We start from the raw sequence: 17,564 nt of genomic DNA on the forward strand, positions 1-17,564 counted from the left end.
GAGGAGGGTCCCACATGGCGTGCAGACCTCTCCTGCCGCCTGCTGCTCCCCTCAGCAATGTACTTCGGCCCTTCTGCCTGCTCTGGTCCCTGCTCTGGCTCTGGTGAATTCTCTCACCCTCCCGCGCTTCTGACTGTACCCAGTGCATGTATAAACAAAAACAAACAAACAAATAAATAAATAATACATACCTCTTTAAAAAAAAATGGGCAGAAGAGCTAAAAAGAAACTTCTCTGAAGAGGAAATGCAAATGGCCAACAGGCATATGAAAAAATGTTCAACATCACTTGTAATCAGGGAAATGCAAATCAAAACTACCATGAGATACCATCTTACACCAGTGAGAATGGCACATATTAAAAAAACTAGCAACAACAAATGTTGGCGAGGTTGTGGAGCAAAAGGAACTCTCCTGCACTGCTGGTGGGAGTGCAAACTGGTCCAACCACTATGGAGACCTGTGTGGAGATTTCTTGACCTACTATACATAGAGCTTCCATATGATCCAGCAATTCCACTCCTAGGTATTTACCCAAAGGACACAGAAACATAAATCCAAAGAGCACCTGCATCCCTATGTTTATAGCAGCACTGTTTACAATAGCTAAGCTTTGGAAACAACCCAAATGCCCCAAAATAGATGACTGGATCAAGAAGATGTGGTACATATACACCATGGAATATTACTCAGCATTCAAAAAAGATAAACACATGCAATTTGCAGCAACATGGATGGCGCTGGAAGGGATCATGCTCAGTGAAATAAGCCAGAAAGAAAAAGAAAAATACCGGATGGTCTCCCTCATAGCAGGAATCTAGAAAACTTAAATAAGGGTCCAGGAAAATGAATAACTATAAGAAAGTGAAAATCAAAATCAACAAACAACTATGAACCAGAGACACTCTATGGGGGGTGGAGGGTGGGGAGGGGAGGGATTGGGGTCAAAATAAGGGTGTTGTAATTGTATGGGGAATATAAAAATAAAATTTATAAAAATAAAAAAAAATACAAAAAAAAAAGAAAACACTGGCTTAATAGTAGTATCATTCTTTATGACTATTTGAGAGTATTTTTTCTTATGTTGTCCTTGTTCATAGAATGCATTAGGCAATACTATTTAAAATAAACAGAGTAGGAATTTCCTAAAATTTATAGTCATTAAAATAAATAAAGACAACTTACTTAAGATAAAAAAAATAACAATAATCAGGAAACCAAGACACTAAAGCTGCATTCAGGGAAAATGGGAAATTTTTAGCTCCCTTAAATTGTCTGATTAAAACTTTGAAAATTGTGCAATAATGATTGGTCCTGGCTTTTCATTTCCTTTTCCAATTAAGACCCCTTTTACTCAACACTCACACATGTCTCGTCTCTGGTTGTACCTTGGGTCAGTGGCCTCAGAGGTCAGTCAAACCACTAAAGTTCCTGTTCTAAGCTGCCAAAGGAAAGAAGTTACTGTACGAATGAGACCCAGTCTGGTTTAGACACATCTACAAACTGAGAGTTGATACAGAGGTGCAGTGTGTGGAAAATGGTGTTACCTGACAGTTAGTTCTGGTTTGTTCTCTTGTTCTTTTCAGTCGCACCAAAAATTATTCATGGATTCCTGCACAGCAGCCATAAGAAATTCCTGCTACTTGCAGTACCCAAATTATTCAGGGCTAAAGCAATATCTAATATAATTTTTGACCCCATGTATTTCTGTTGTGGGAATATAAAGTCAGATGCATAATGGAAAAACAAATTTACAGCCTCTCTAAGTAACTTCAGATATTTTAAAAACCTATTTATCATCTTTCAATTTTAAAATTAAAAGAACTCATTTGTGGTAAAGAATAATTTTTGATGTAATTTATGTCAGTTAATAGTCTAAAAATATGCAGTTGATCAACTTGTTATAAATTTATAATTTATATAATTTTTCATACTAGTACAAACTAAAAATAATACATCATTTGAGTCATAATATTAGTATACACATTACGAAACAATTAGCAAGGTTTAAATAAATACTTGCTCTTTCTTGCTGAGATACCTTATATTTTAAAAAAATTCTTTATAGAACTTACAAAAGTACAAAAGTTATAATATACCTTAAGAGGCATAAATTAATTGTTAACAAATTTTACAGTTTCTTTTTAAAAGTTCTTTAAAAAGTACCTATGGACCTAACTTACTTTATTAATTTTTAATTTTATAGCTAATAGGTGAATATTCTTACTGCTTATTTTTCTGACCATTTAATTGTCCTGAGTTCTCCTGCCTAAATAACCATGTCACTTATCTCCCTAAACTTGGCATTTTCATCCAAGAAAGGGACACAATAATCATGGTATTTCATAGGAGAAATAAATGAAATACTTCCAAATGAGCAACTAAGATAATTTGGCTGGAATCAACAAGCAGCTAACCAGTAGTGAGACCACAGTCAGACACCACTGACCTCAGAATCAGAAGGAATAAGCCTTGTACTATTGAGCCACCAACACACTGTCTTTCAACCCAATAGCCTTTCTTGAAGTCTGTTCCCACAATCTTTAGTAATAATAAAGCAGGGGGAAGCAAGTGAGCTCTGGTCCTGAAGGCTGTTTATAGAAAAAGAGAGAGGAGTCCTGCAGTGAATGTGAGGCAAGGAGGAGGTAGACCACTCCCACACTCTGAATCTAAAAGAAGACTGTCCTCTCTTCACCACAAAATGATCAATGATGTAAAATATATATAAAAATAAATTAATGAAAAAAATAAGACAAGTGTCTACACTTTGAATTGGAAGGAGAATGGGACAAACTTACAGGGTCTGCTTCAAAAAGAGGCTTTTTCTCTAACCTTTTGTCTTAAGAGTCTGATTCTTTCTTATTTCTGGGGTTTGGCAACCTCTGATCCCTACACACAAGGTCCAAGGGAAAAAACCACTGTCCTCACACTGTGGATATCTAGAAAACTTGTCTTGTAAACCTAGAGCCCTACCAAGAGATTAATTAAAACAACTCTTTTTCACCCAGAACTATTCTTCACTGAGTAGCAAGCTGTTTCTATTTGTTTGTTTGTTTATTTATTTGTATTTTATATCATTGTTCATTTTTAAACAATGTTTGCTCCCCTCCCCCCCTTCAGGTGTAGGCCCCATGGAATTTCCTCTACAAATTCACCTGTAGATTCATTGGTCCTCTGTTTCAGTGAGCAAATATCTCCGCTCTCAAGCTAGAAGCCTGTCACCCCAGGCTATCTACTCCACCCTAGAGAGACTCTCCTGTGTTTCTTAAAGGGGAAATCTTAGAAACCTTGTTGAAGGTGACATTTCAGCAACACCTGTCCACTAAAGATTGAGTTTTAGAAGTATAATTAGAGAATGCTTCTCCTCCACCATTTCTTACTAACTGATTGCCTGGACTCCAGCATAAGAACAGTGGATCGCAACTGAAAATTTGCAAAATACAGATTTTATTCCATGAAGGGTACTTGGAGTAGTTCAAAGACAAAAGTGCAATCAAAACACAAGGACAAAAAAGGAATTTGAAGCCTCTGGCACCTTTGGCTGCAAAAGACATTCCGTATACTCCAATTCCTAGCCTGATTAACACAGCAACTCATCTTTTTCTCTGGTCACATTTTATTTTTAAATAATTTCAAATACCTTGGCTGTCTCATAGGCATAAAGAAGTAAAAGTAGGACAGAAAAATCAAGAAGCAAATTCAGGGAAATCTTGCTAAAGTAGCCAGAACTCTCTGTAGTCACAGAGAAATGAACAGAGAGGGTTCCCTGGTAGCACAGAGTGAAGTTTATTCTCTGCCCCCCCTGTGAAATAGCCCCAGGCTACTGTAGTTTGCTGCTGGAGTCTTGGCCCTTTGTAGATCTCTTGTTACTATGTTTGACTTCCTGAGGTAACCGCGCACTTAATTTGTCTCCTTTGGAAACTGAGTTCTAGAGGCTGAAATTCTGTGTCAGCAATTGTGCATTGTTTCCTTGGCCCTCTTCTTGTCCCTGTCACCATTCTCAATCTAAACAATAAAACTGTTTTGCCAGAGACCAGCTTTCGGCAAAATGTCGTGTCAGGAGTCCCTGAAAGGAGGAGACAGCCTAGGTGAAGCGAAAGGGGCTGAGGGGAAGGAGATGAGGTAGTGAGGAGACACTGACACTGGACGAGGTGCAAGTATCTTCTGCCGAGAGACTTAGCAGGTCTTTATTTATTCATTTTTAGCAAGCAGAAAAAATACATCATCATGTGTAAAGCAGAAACAATTAGTGTATTTTGTTCCCATGGACTACTGGCTCCTACGGGTCCCAGCTAGACGGTAGCCTTCAAGGTTCATAGATAAAAAACTAAGCCTTACAATGAAACTTATTATTTCAGCTAGACAATTACCCAAGACGGTTGATAGCCACCAGTACACTCCTATCAGCTAAAGCCTAAGCATCAAAAGACTCTTCTATTCATATGGCCTTCAGCTGGAGACCAGCTGCTACTCAGCTATCAGAACTTTTTCTACCTAGAAACTCCTTAACACGGTTAACTTCATTTAAAAACTTTCCTAAGAAACTTCCTAAATAAAAGGAAACTTCCAAAAAAGCAAAAGAAGGATTTACTATAATAGTTGTGCTGGATTGCTTGTCAGATATGTACAATAAATTGTCTCCCATTGTCAAGTGGGCCAAATTGTTTAATAACTAATTTTATAAACAGATAATTTTCCAAACAGATAATTTTCCATGCCATTTACTTGCAGTATACTGATACATGTAATTTATTGCCTAATGTACTTTTTGAGAAATTTTTCTCTCTTTATGACCAAGAACAAAAAACAAAGTGATGTTAAATCTTCAGCCCCACAGTGTGAGGCCCTTTAGCTTCGGCCCCACGTTGTGAGGCCCTTTTTCTTAGCTGCTAGGTGTCTTATCTGGCTGGGGCAACAAGGCCCCCTTAGCACTGTTTCTATCAGAACTTTTTCCCTCTCTAGGGGATAGTTCCTATAGGATTTCCCTGGAGAAAGAGAATGCAAGAGGGGGATGTTATCGTGGAAGATGAAAAGGGGGAAATGAATGGGAAATTGTGTTGAGGATCGTGGAGGAGCTAACAATGGAATGATGTCTCAGGAACTAACTCGTTATCACAAACTCAGAGAGTGTCCCTCCCTGCTGACCATTTCCTGGCCTGACTCCACCCCTGAAGGACACAGCTCAGCTTTGACCAATGACTTCAAAGTTCCAGGGGGGCCGAGGGCTCAGAAGTTCAGCAGCAGAGAATAAAAGGCCACAACTTCCAGCAGCAGTATCCACTTGCTTCTCGCACCTCTGCGGTCGATCGCTGGCAAGCTCCCAGACTTGACATCATGGTGCATTTCACTAGCGAGGAGAAGGCTATTATCACTGGCCTCTGGGGCAAAGTGAATGTGGAAGATGCTGGTGGCGAGGCTCTTGGCAGGTAGGAACTGGGTTTCAGTGCACAGGAGAGGATGGTAAATATGAGTCTAGCAAATTGACCAGGAAAATCCTCAAGGTTTTTGAGACTCTGATTTTCCATCTGCTGTGGTCCTATCTCGTAGGCTCCTGGTTGTCTATCCCTGGACCCAGAGATTCTTTGACACCTTTGGCAACCTGTCCTCTGCCTCTGCCATAATGGGCAATCCCAAAGTCAAGGCCCATGGCAAGAAGGTGCTGACCGCCTTTGGAGACGCTGTGAAGAACATAGATAACCTCAAGGGTGCCTTTGCTAAGCTAAGTGAGCTGCACTGTGACAAGCTGCATGTGGATCCTGAGAACTTCAGGGTGAGTCAGAAAATGTTCATGTTTTTTTTTTTTTTTTTTTTTTTTGCTTTTTTACTCTGGAATAGTGATTGAAGTTTAGTCTTTCATTTTAAGAACTAACAAAGATCTCAGAAATCATGGGTTGATTTCTAGGCAAAGTTCAAGGGTACATGACCAAAACCACCTTGATGCAGGACTAGTGACAATTAAATGCTTAAATAGACTCACAGCTTGAGTCGATTTAAAACTTTTAAGGAACTTTTGAAAGATATATGTCTACTTTAGAGTATTGTATCAGAGCATAGCAGAATTATTCAAGAATTATTCACTATTCAAGAATTTCTCTTTTTTTTCTAATGAAATTTGACTTTTGATAGATGAATATCTATCTCAAGAAAGGGTACATGTTTTATTGTACGTGGTTACCAATGACTGATGTTTAGGAAGGGACATGGTGGGTATTTTTAGACAGATTGTCGCAAATGCAACTTCTCTCAAATATGTTCAATTACTAGTCAGTATGGTGACCAAGTAGAGGGCTGTTTCTGCATTGAGACTTTAACTAAACTCATTCTAAGAATCTGTGCAGCTCAGAAATCCATTTTTCAATTTGTTAATGAGAGAGGGAGGGTGAGAAGCAAACAAAGATGGTGAAATGGGAGAGAGGATGGCAGGCACAATATTAAATGAAGTACTTAAAAAATTAAATTGAATTCAGGTACTAACTCGTTTGAGTAATTAGATAAGTACAACACTTATAGCAGTTTAACGCAAGGAATATAGGTGTTCAGTCATTTTTTCTGCAATTCTTTTTGGAAATTTCTACTGAACATGTCTATTTGTCCCTCTGTCTTTCATCTAACAGCTCCTGGGCAATGTGATGGTGATTGTTCTGGCTTCTCATTTTGGCAAAGATTTCACCCCTGAGGTGCAGGCTGCTTGGCAGAAGTTGGTGTCTGGGGTTGCCACGGCTCTGGCCCACAAGTACCACTGAGTCTTCTTTCCAATTCACCAGGGTCCCTTTGTGTCCCCAATGACCTCCTTCTGTACATGGGGACTGGGGTTTGACCTTGGCAGTGAAGAGTCTGTTTAATAAAGTGCATTCTATTCAGTAATCAGAAATTGATATTGTTTTTTCTTCATCTTTTACCCTTGAGTTAAAGGAGGACAGGTTTATTGGATGAGGGTGAGGCAGACATTTGCAGAAACAAGAGTTCCTTTGAGAAGCATGTAGGGATTCATCAAAGGAATGTAGACATTATGGGAGGACTCTCAATGGTCTAGGAAGATGCCAAGATGAAAAGAACATTTTTCTTAGGTAGGGAAAGGGTTAGTTATTGAAGGGGGCAGGAGCTTACAGAGAAAAGTGACAAAAAGTGGCTTCAGAGGGGAACACAGTTGGTGGTAAGCAGTGCTGGGATGGGCAGGGTGGGGGTAGGGAAGTGTAGATTTGTGGTGCATGACAGAGTTCACTTAAAAATAGTAAAAATCTTTGTAGGAATCCAAGGTCTAGGCTAGGGTTATTATTTTAACTTCAACTATTGTGCATTTTGAAGATAACTTGTCAGATGCCTTGTGAGACTGAGTTGGAAATAAGGGGATAAGTTGAAGGATGGCTGAAAGATTTCCAATAAAAAGTCTCCATGAACCAACAATAGTCTGCTCTTTCCAGAAAGTTTCAATTGTCTCACTGGGAAGCCAATGAATCATTGTGCTTTATCTTCTGATTGAGAGTAACATGCATTAAGCTAAAGTTAAAATTAGGACATTGAGAGAATTTTTGTGGGGAGAATGACCAAGACATCAGGTGGGAGATAAGATACCAACAAAAGTTCGTAATCTAAAACCAGTAAGCTAAGACTTAGTGACAGTCATGAAAATGACTCTTTCAAAGCAGTAGTATAAGACATAAGCAGAATATTATGAAAGACTAGATAATGCAAGGCCTTGAATATAAACATAAAAGCTATCACTATGCTTTTGGCAAGAGTAAACAATACATATTCTTAGAACTTTAAATAATTCAAGGAATAAGATTTGAGGGGAAAGTCATACATACAAAATGACTAGATGCAGATGCTAATTCAATAAAACAGACACAATGATCTGGTTGCAATGAGACTTGCAAAAGGTAAAAGATGAGTAAGGAGAGGAAGACATGGTATCTGATTGGTTGGGGTGGGTGGGAAGGAAGAAATGAGATGGGAGTAGGTGACTGAAAGATCCCAGTCTGGGTCAATTTAACAAGAAGAGTCCAGACACTAAGCTGGTGAAACTTGTGTAGAAATGAATTTACAAAACCACACTTGAAGGAGCTATAGCTAGGGTGCTCAGGGACACTTGACCTTTAGGTCATCTGTCAGTCTCCCCTCAAGACTTGAGCCCTTCACACTACAAGTTAGAGTGTCATTAGCTTGACAACTTAATTCTATTATGCATTTTATTATCCCACACATTGATTGCAATTTGTTATGAAAACTTTCTAATTTGACCTTATGTCTCCATAACACCAGTGAGAAACCAGTGATTATCATAGTTGCAGACTGTCAACAGCACTGGTCTTTGAGCTGCATGGTCTCTCATTATTCCACTAAACAGAGTAAGTAGAAGTTATTCATAGCACTATACAATACATTTTTTTTTTTTAACCTAGTCAGTCAGTGAGTCAGTCAATGAACAAATAAGAGAACATTTTCCCTCTTTTTTGCCCTTCAACAGTTATTCTGACTCTGAATGTCAAGAAGTAAAGCATGGTGATGATGAAGTTGTGGGCATAATTTACTTTCATTTTTCCTTAGGGATTTAGATTTTTCCAGTTCAAAACAACTTAACTGAAAACAGTCTGTAACAACTTCATAATTAACACACACCTGCACATACACACTCATACATGCAAGTCTAAATGACTCAGATCTGTAAATGATGAAAGGATAGGTCATTGTCAATAGACAACAAAATACATGAGCAAATTCATAAATGCGTGGAATCTGTCAGACTGTTGTCCAATGTTATCTTTTGGACAGATAACTACACTGACTATTAAAAGAATTAAAAACACTAGGTAACATGCAATTCTGCCCTATTACTTAGTTCCTTCCTGTCCTGCTTCCTTTTGAGGTTGGCTAGAGGTATTTATTATTTTTTTAGAGTATTTTTTTAAGACTTATTTTTATTTATACAAGAATTGTGGTATAGGCCAGAGGCACAGGAGGGTGAGAGGATTCACCACAGACAGTGGGGAGCAGAACAGGCAGACGGCCTGAAGACACTGCTGAGGGGAGCAGTGGGAGAGACAGAAGAGTTCTGTGGCACCATGTGGGAATCTCCCTGGCCGGCCAGGAATTGAACCCATGCTACAGAGGCTGCAGACAGCTTCACAGCGCTGCGCTCAACCCGCCGTGCCACCGGGGAGGCCCTAGAGGTATTTATTATACTTTAAAAAGTGTTGAATTGTGCACCCAATGTCATCTTAAGAGAACTGGCAGCCAAAAAATGGCTGTAGCTTCTTCTATACAAAGACTTACTGAATAACAGAATGATATATTGTCACAGCTCTTAACCCAATGTCTCATCCGTTTATAACTCAGTTCTCATCCATGCCTTATCATCAGCCTTCAATCATTTCAAGATAGTGGTGGTAGGGACACTGAGATATGAATTGCTGGCTAGATGGAAAGGGAAAGGTGAGCTATAGGAAGAAACAGCATGAAATTGAATGGCAGAGTCTCTCTGAGGGGGCCACTCAATACTATCAGAGCCACAAATGTCCATCTTGCTGATCCTCCCTAACCGAGCCCCTCCCCTGCTGGTGGCATTCCACCCTTCACCAACAGTCTCATTTCATTGGGAGAAGCAAGGATCTGGGGCCAAAGATGTGGGATGAGAGAGCACCTCAAGGAAAAGAGGCACAGGATTGCGGCTGGTGCATCAGTGGCCACCAGACATCTTCCAGACTCCATGTTATCTTTTGGACAGATAACTACACGATTAAAAGAATTAAAAACACTAGGTAACATGCAATTCTGCCCTATTACCTAGTTCCTTCCTGTCCTGCTTCCTTTTGAGGTTGGCTAGAGAGATTTATTTTTTTTTTTAAAGAGTATATTTTTAAGATTTCTTTTTATTTATACAAGAACTGGGGTACAGGCATGTTGCTGCTGAGGAAAAGGCTGCTACTGCTAGTCTGTGGCCAAGGTGAATGTGGAGTTGGCTGGAGGAGAAATCCTGGGAAGGTGGGTCTGGAGGCCAAGGCAGGGGGCAGAAGGGCAGGTTCCTGAAAGAGGAGGTGGTCAGGTTTCTTACATAGTCTTGACACTCCGTCTGCTCTGTGACTGTGATCATCCCGCAGGCTCCCGGTGTCTACACCTGGACCCAGAAGTTTTTTTGGCAATTTTAGCAGTTTGTCTTCAGTCTCTGCAATAATGGGCAACCCCAAGGTCAAGGCTCATGGCAAGAAGGTGCTGACCTCTTTTGGAGATGCTGTTCAGCACATGGATGACTTTAAGGGTGCCTTTGCCAAGCTGAGTGAGCTGCACTGTGGGTCCTGAGAACTTCAGCATGAGAGCTGGATGTGTTTGTGCTTTTTGTTCTTTAACCCTAGGTATTTTCTCCATGGCTTCTTTTGAAAATAAAAACCCCTCTTGCAAAATAGGGGTTAGATGTAGGAGATGCTATTTTAATGATAGGACTGATTTACAGAGTTAGGTTGCTGCAAATGATATAGATACGATTAGGAAGAAATATAATCAAGGGCAGTGGAAGGTCACTTGCATTTGATATTTCTGAAAATTCTATCTTTGAAGAATGCTTACCAAAACTGAACTAAGTGCTTTGTACTAAAGAACGCAGCTTCTGGTAGGGAGAAATCCTCTTGTCTTTGGTAACTGAAAATTTACATATTTTTTACATAATTGTTCATTTTTGTACAATGTATGCTTGTATGCTTTCTCCTCTCAGGTGTAGTCCCCGTAAAATTCCCACCACCAATTCACCTGTGCACCATCACCACAGTCCCTCGTCTCTTCCCTCCTGTTTTGATCACCCTCCTTCACCCTCCCCTGCAGAATGTCTCTGATTTATAATTTTTTTATTTATTATAATTATTTTTTTTCCTGATCCCTTATTTGATTCCCCTGTATCCCTCTTATAAGTGAAACCATCCAATATTTTTCTTTTTCCTTCTGGCTTATTTCACTGAGCATAATCCATAAGGAAACAGTTTTGAAAGAAGTTGACTGCAGCAATGACAACTGCCTTATGCACGCAGCACAAGGTCCTGTGTGCCTTGTTTGTTTGTTTGTTTGTTTTTTCACATGGGTGTTCTGAAAAATTGTACCCATGTAATACCCATGTAATGACCAGGGATGCATACTATCCCTTCACACCCCTGGCAGCGCTGTAGTCTTGCTTTTTAAAAAGACAAAGTGAAAACAATCCTAAATGGTGATGTGGAGTCACTAGTCAGCAGGGCAGACAAGAGGATGGACTGCAGTGGGAGACACAAGGCGCAGATCCCATGGAAGTCCGTGTGACATCCACAGGGTTGCCCCTTTGTGGAGCACGACCCTGATGAGATCTCATAGTCTCATCGGGAAGGAAATGGGTGTTGTCTGTTAAGACATCCCATCTTGAGATTTTATATTAGTTATACACATCTCTTTATCTCTGCTTCCCTCCCCAGCTCCTAGGCAACATGATACTGATCGTCCTGGCAACGCACTCAGGCAATGACTCTACCCCCACATGCAGGCTGCCTGGCAGAAGCTGACAAGTGCTGTGGCTCATGCTCTGGCCCACAGCACCACTGAGTAGCCGTCCATCTGTATTGGGGGTCCCTGGAGCACCTGTGTCCTCAGAGTCCATCTCATGAGGACAGAGTACAGTGTCCTGCCTCCAACTTAATTCCTATATGATGCAACAAAATAAACTCCATTCTAAAAGAAATATTCTTTTCTTCTCTTCATTGTCTTTTGTGTCTTTTCCAAAGAAAGCAAGAACTCCATGGGGCTTAGGGGGTGTATGGAGAGGACAAAAAGGATGCTCTTGGATATTACAAAATAGTTTTTGATCACTTTACTGGGGTAAAAGTGTTTCCCAGAGTATAAGTCAAGGACCTTTAACTGATTTTTCTCAGTGTTGTCAATTATACTGGTGAGGACCCATCCTGAAGACATTGGAACCTACTCCATTGGAGGGAATCTGAGCAGCACCCACTGGCTTTACAGCCTGCGATGAATTTCTAAACACTCTAGGCCTTCATTTCATTATCAAGTTTATCAAAGATTATTTTGCAAAAATTAAATCGATTGGTGCATCCACCATAATAAATTCTCTCTCAACATATATAATTAATTTTCCATATAATGTTAATCTATGGTAATTATGTATGTATCTACATGTATATTTGTATGTGTATTTATATAATCTTTTTGCTCCTAATAGGATTTTAATTTTGTATTTATTTGTATGAGTAGCTATCATTATTGAAACCAACTGAGCTTTGATATAAATAAAAAGAATGTTGTGAGGAAATAGTAAATTCAAAATCTGAGTTTCAGGAGTCATCATGCCAGGTCTGGGTGAAAGGGAAGAGATGAGTCTTTTAAACACAGGGTGTTGATCTAGTTAAATTTGGAAAACAGTGTAGAGAACTCTGATGAAGGAAAAACAAGTTAGTATTACATGTAATAGGAACCAGTTAAAATTTTTGTACAAAACTGCAAATATGGGCCTCTCCAGTGGTGCAGTGGGTTGAGCGCAGCGCTGTGAAGCTGTCTGCAGCCTCCGTGGCAACGGTTCGATTCCCGCCCCGGGGGGTTCCCACATGGTGCGGCAGACCTCTCCTGTCCTGCCCGCTGCTCCCCTCAGCAGTGTATTTTGGTCTGTCTGCCTGTTCTGCTCCCTGTTCTGTCTCTGGTGGATTCTCTCACCCTCTGGCGCCTCTGGCCTGTACCCCAGTTCTTGCACAAATAAATAAATCTTAAAAAAAAAACCAAGACTGAAAATATAAGTAGCTAGTTTGGGGAGCAGTGATACATGTATAGATGTGTAACAGATCAGAGAAGTGAGTCTAGGCGCAGGTGTGGCTGCTGGAGCCTGCCTTACCTATAAATGAGGGATTGGCCAAGTATTGGACTGTGACAGGAACAATGTGGTAAGACAAAAAATAATGCAGAAAGGGACAATCAGGGCAAAGATTCAGCAAGGCTTTGAAACTGATTAGTACCTCTTGGATAAATCACAGATACTAACCTGATTCCCAGAGTAGTAAGTAAGGAAGAAGGGAGTGTATTGATAGAATGAAAAATGCCTAGATGTCCCTTTGGAGCTGTCAATGAGTTAGTCACTCTTGTGGGAATCATTTCAAACTCCAGGACCTTGAAGCAACCTCTATTATGCTCAAATTGACTCAAGAAATAGTTAATAGGCTTGAGAAGGAAATCTCATTTTGTATTATTTTTAAAAGTAATTAATTAATTTTTGCTGAATTCCCTTTATAGAGCAACCCAACACTATCAGAGGAGTAAAGGTTCATCTTACTGACTTTCCCTTGTCCAAATACCACCACCATGATCTGATGATTACAACTCATCCTCGATCAGTAGTACTATTTCAACAGGGTTCTGGGGGCCAGAGATGAGGAATAAAAGACCACACAGAGGAGCAGAGGCACAGACTTGCACCTGACACATTACTGATCACCAGTAATTTCCCACACACCATGGTGGATTTTCTGGGTCAGGAGAAGGCTGTTAGTGCTAACATGATGGACAAAGTGAAGAATATTTTTGCCTCCTTGCAAAAAAATTCTTGAAAGAGGGGTTGATCAGATTTCTTACACAGTTTGGCTTTCCAGCTGATCTGGGACTAATCATTCCATAGGCTCCTGTTCATTTACCCAAAGATTCACAGGCCATTTGACAATTTTGGCATTTTTTCTTCTGTCTCTATAATAATGGAGGACCCAAGATCACAGTTCATGGTAAAAAGGTGATGACTGCCTTCAGAAATGCTATTGGACATGTGGATGACCTCCGATGAAGTTTTTCTGACCCAAGTGGGCTATACTGTGACAAGCTGTGTGTGGATCCTGGAACCTCAGGTGCATTCTGGTGCCCTTGTGCTTTGTGTTTTCAACCTAGATATTGATGCTATGGATAAGTTAAGACATATAGGCACTTAAGTCTTATCCTTACAGTTATTTTGGAAAGCTAATATTTTAGGGATGAACTTGATTCTTTTAGGTAGGTGGTTTTAAAGGTCATCCTTAAGTCCATTTATAATAGTCATTGGAAGCCACTGGCTTTCTGATTTCTGAAAAAATACATATTGTGACCCGCAGTGGCCAAAACTGAGCGAAATATTTTGGCCAGGAGAATATAAATTGGTCCAGGGAGCAGAACATCTTTTCTTTGGTAGGTATCTAAAATTTTCTATATGGTTCTTGAGTTACAATCAAGATTAAGCAGTGCAAAGTGAGGGCATCTTTTTCAATAAATGCTTATAATTGGCCCTCCCTTTCTCACCCCACCTGTTAGTGATAAAATGTTTTCTTATATGACATGACATTCTTTTTAATAGGAGTGTCCAAACAATTTGAATGATTATACTATCTGGAGACCTAGACTACATATCTTAAAGATCTCTGCAGTACTATAACCCTACTTTTCAAAATATCCAAGTCTTTAAAGGAGAAAAATAATCTATAGCCATATTTTGAGGTCAGATGTTGGCAGGGTGAATGAGAGGATAAAACACGTTGGAAGCTAGAGGACTGGGAGTCATACTAAAGCCAATGTAAAGTCTAAAATGATGCCCCTTGTAGGCACATGGGCCTGACAGTTGCTCAGACTTTTCAGGTGGGAGATGGCTTTTGTGTCTGTTTGCTATAAAGCCAGCTTAAGACCTTCTGTTCAGTGTATCCAATTTTTTCCTACACTCTTTCTTCCCAGCTCCTAGGTAACATGATATTGATCATCCTGGCAACCCACTTCAGCAAGAAATTTATCCCATAGATGCAAGCTGCCTGACAACAGAAGCTGACAACATTAGCTGTGGTTCTTGCCCTGGCCCACAAGTACCACTAAGTTACTATGTTGGTGCCCACTGGAGGTTGTATTCCCCAGAGCCTTGTGAAGACTGGACAACTATGTCTTGTCTCCAAACTTTTAATCCTATATGATGCAAATAGTTTAAAAGAAAATATCCTTGAATATCTTTCTGTCTTTAAATTTTAAGTTGATTCAACAAAAGAAAGTGTTCATATGGGTGTGGGAGCTTTGGAAATTGGGAGTCTGGGAGGATAGGGAAGATACCGTGTGAGATCATGCAAGAAGAATGGCTCCAATGGGAAGTTACTCCTAGAAAGGGAAACTATATTCTTGAGTCAGTCAGAGACTTTAAAAAAAAAAAGGAGAAATATGATAAGATTGTTGATAGTGAATAGGGGAATGTTAGTATCATAATAGGGGCCCTATGTGGGCTATTATTTTATAAACTCAGGATAGTGTTCTTCCTGGGCTATTGTTCACTTCTATTTAATTCAAGAAATAGATATTTTATTAGTTATAATACAGTGAAAATAGGAGCTTCCCTCTTGTGCAGGGTCATGCCTTAAACTTTTTCTCAATATTTCCAGAGATTTTAATGGCAGGACCATCCATAAGGCACATGGATGGGCTGTCTTGGTTTGAGTATGTACTTCATCTGCACACTCTGTGAACTGGAACATATTCTAATTCCACTAATCTTTGGAAAGATACAAGGCCTTTTCTGAGGGGAAATGATAGGTTAGGGAATTAGCATGTCACGTTGAAGTGAGAGAGGAGAATGTGGTCTGTAAAAGAAGTGAGATGGTATAAACTTAGAGAAGCTGCTAAAGAGAAAGGGCAGGGAAGAAGCTATTGTACTAGCAAAAAGAACCAGTAAAGGTTCTGGTATATAAGACTAATATTTGAATAGGGAATTTAAGGGAAATTGATCCATATGTGGGTGAAGAACTAACGAGGGTCTAACTTGGGTATAACCTAAGAGTTTACTCTAATTATAATGAAGCAGTAGGCAGAGGTGAACTTGAAAGAAACAATGGAATGAAGAATAACTAAAATAAGAGACCATGTGGCAGAGACTCTTTGGGACTTGGAGCATTGTGAAATAGAGTTGAAAGTCACAGAGTAAAAAATGCCTAGAAGTCTCTCATTAGCAGTTGGCAATGAGTTCACTTTTGTAGAAATCACTTCCAAATCCTGTGCACAACTGAAAAGAAATGAAAAAGCAGGACTTTGGGATTAACAGAAAAAAGTCAAACTAAGCCCCATCACCTTAAAAAGTTTAGTTGACATTTTTAGAATTAATATCCTTGTTTGTAATACGAATAACAATCCCTACCTTACAAATACATTCCAAGATTTCAAGGAAATATTTGTATAGATGTCTGTCGTTTTTGAAAAGCCAGTTCAGTGGCTTATCCAGTGTACAAAGGTCTGTTTCTCCATGCTGACTCATCATGCATTCTTGACCTCATTGTGCTTTTCTGAGCTCTGAGCTCATTTATCTGTTTTCTTAATATCCCATTTTGGATCATTCAAGAGCACATGACCTACAGTATGTCCAAGACTGAACTCCTAATCTTTCCCTAACTTACTCCTGCTAACTTGACCTTCTTTTAGTGTCCCCATGACAGTGGCCAACACATCATTCATTTCTCAAGTTTGAAAAATAGAGATGGCCTTTTTACTGTGCCTCCACTATAGTATCACCCAAACTATTTGTCTCTCATTTATTCTACTCCTAAAATCCATTTTTTCATTGAAATCAGAATAATTAAAAAAAAAATCAAACATGCTCCTTCCTTCCTTCAATTTTTCAATAGTTTCCCTTGGCTTTCAGATAAAAGATAAATAATTGATAACATTGTTTAAAGATCACTCATGCCTCCTTTGTGCCTTCTTACTATATGATACTCCTTCTTGTCATCAAAGTTATAGTGACATCATACATCTTTCTATTTAAGTCATATGGTTTCAGTTATTATCTCTGATTAATTTCAATCAATGTTATGCTCTACAATTCATCTGTATTGCTGCATGTGAGGCAATATTTGTCTTTATTGCTTTGTAATTTGTACAAAACTATTTATCTAACAGAACAATTTATTCCACTAAATCAGAAACATTTAATTTGCTATTAGCTTGAGGTTCTAATGCATATTAATGTCACAAGCTTTCCTTTGTTTTTTTAAATTGTATTTATTTTTTTACATCATTGTTCATTTTCAAACAATATTTGCTTCCCCCCAACCCCTCAGGTGTAGTCCCCATAGAGTTTCCTTCCCCAAGGCACCCGTGCACCATCACCTCAGTCCCCTGTGCTCCTCCCTCCCTCCCTCTGATCCCTCTCCCTCCTCCTCCCCTGCAGGATGTCTCTGATTTATAATTGCCTGGTTTTGATTTGTTGTTTCGTGCTGTTATTATTTTTTTCCCTTGAGTACACATGTCTCTGAATGCACTCAGACACACATTTCTATATACCTAGAAGTATAATTTTTAGTTCATAGGTTTTGCACCTTCAGCAAAAGTGTAAGAAGGTTTTCCTTCATCTACTTCATTACCAAATTTTGGAATGTCAATCACACCTCCCCTTTACTGATATCCTCCTCCTTTCCCTCCCTTTCATTTCATTCTCTTTCCTCCTGCTGCTTGTTCACTCCCTCCCTCCTTCCTGTCTTTCTTTCCAGCTACACTGGTGAGTGTGTACTGACATGTTCATTGCAGTGCTACGTGAACTGTGAAAGGAGTGAAATTCCCTTTGAATTTTTA

General features: G+C 39.5%; 1 protein-coding gene and 1 pseudogene across 1 annotated transcript; both read left to right on the forward strand.

Moving 5' to 3' along the window:
• Positions 1 to 5,237: 5,237 nt before the first annotated feature.
• HBE1 (hemoglobin subunit epsilon 1) lies at positions 5,238 to 6,888 on the forward strand. Its single transcript, XM_037521749.2, has 3 exons — positions 5,238 to 5,425; positions 5,547 to 5,769; positions 6,614 to 6,888. The coding sequence occupies exons 1-3, from the start codon at positions 5,334 to 5,336 to the stop codon at positions 6,740 to 6,742; spliced, it is 444 nt and encodes a 147-aa protein (XP_037377646.1). The 5' UTR covers positions 5,238 to 5,333; the 3' UTR covers positions 6,743 to 6,888.
• A 2,739-nt stretch (positions 6,889 to 9,627) lies between these two features.
• Positions 9,628 to 11,629, forward strand: LOC119254987 (hemoglobin subunit epsilon-like; annotated as a pseudogene).
• Positions 11,630 to 17,564: the final 5,935 nt, after the last annotated feature.

The sequence above is a fragment of the Talpa occidentalis genome, unplaced genomic scaffold (genome assembly GCF_014898055.3).
Source record: "Talpa occidentalis isolate TD23 unplaced genomic scaffold, MPIMG_talOcc4v2.1 talOcc4.3, whole genome shotgun sequence".
Taxonomy (NCBI): domain Eukaryota; kingdom Metazoa; phylum Chordata; class Mammalia; order Eulipotyphla; family Talpidae; genus Talpa; species Talpa occidentalis.

Bases quoted from the DNA above. Each gene is read 5' to 3' on its own strand.
- HBE1 (XM_037521749.2), top strand. From the start codon at position 5,334: ATGGTGCATTTCACTAGCGAGGAGAAGGCTATTATCACTGGCCTCTGG. The intron at 5,426-5,546 runs GTAGGAACTGGG...CCTATCTCGTAG, and splicing joins GGTGGCGAGGCTCTTGGCAG to GCTCCTGGTTGTCTATCCCT. The intron at 5,770-6,613 runs GTGAGTCAGAAA...TTCATCTAACAG, and splicing joins TGGATCCTGAGAACTTCAGG to CTCCTGGGCAATGTGATGGT.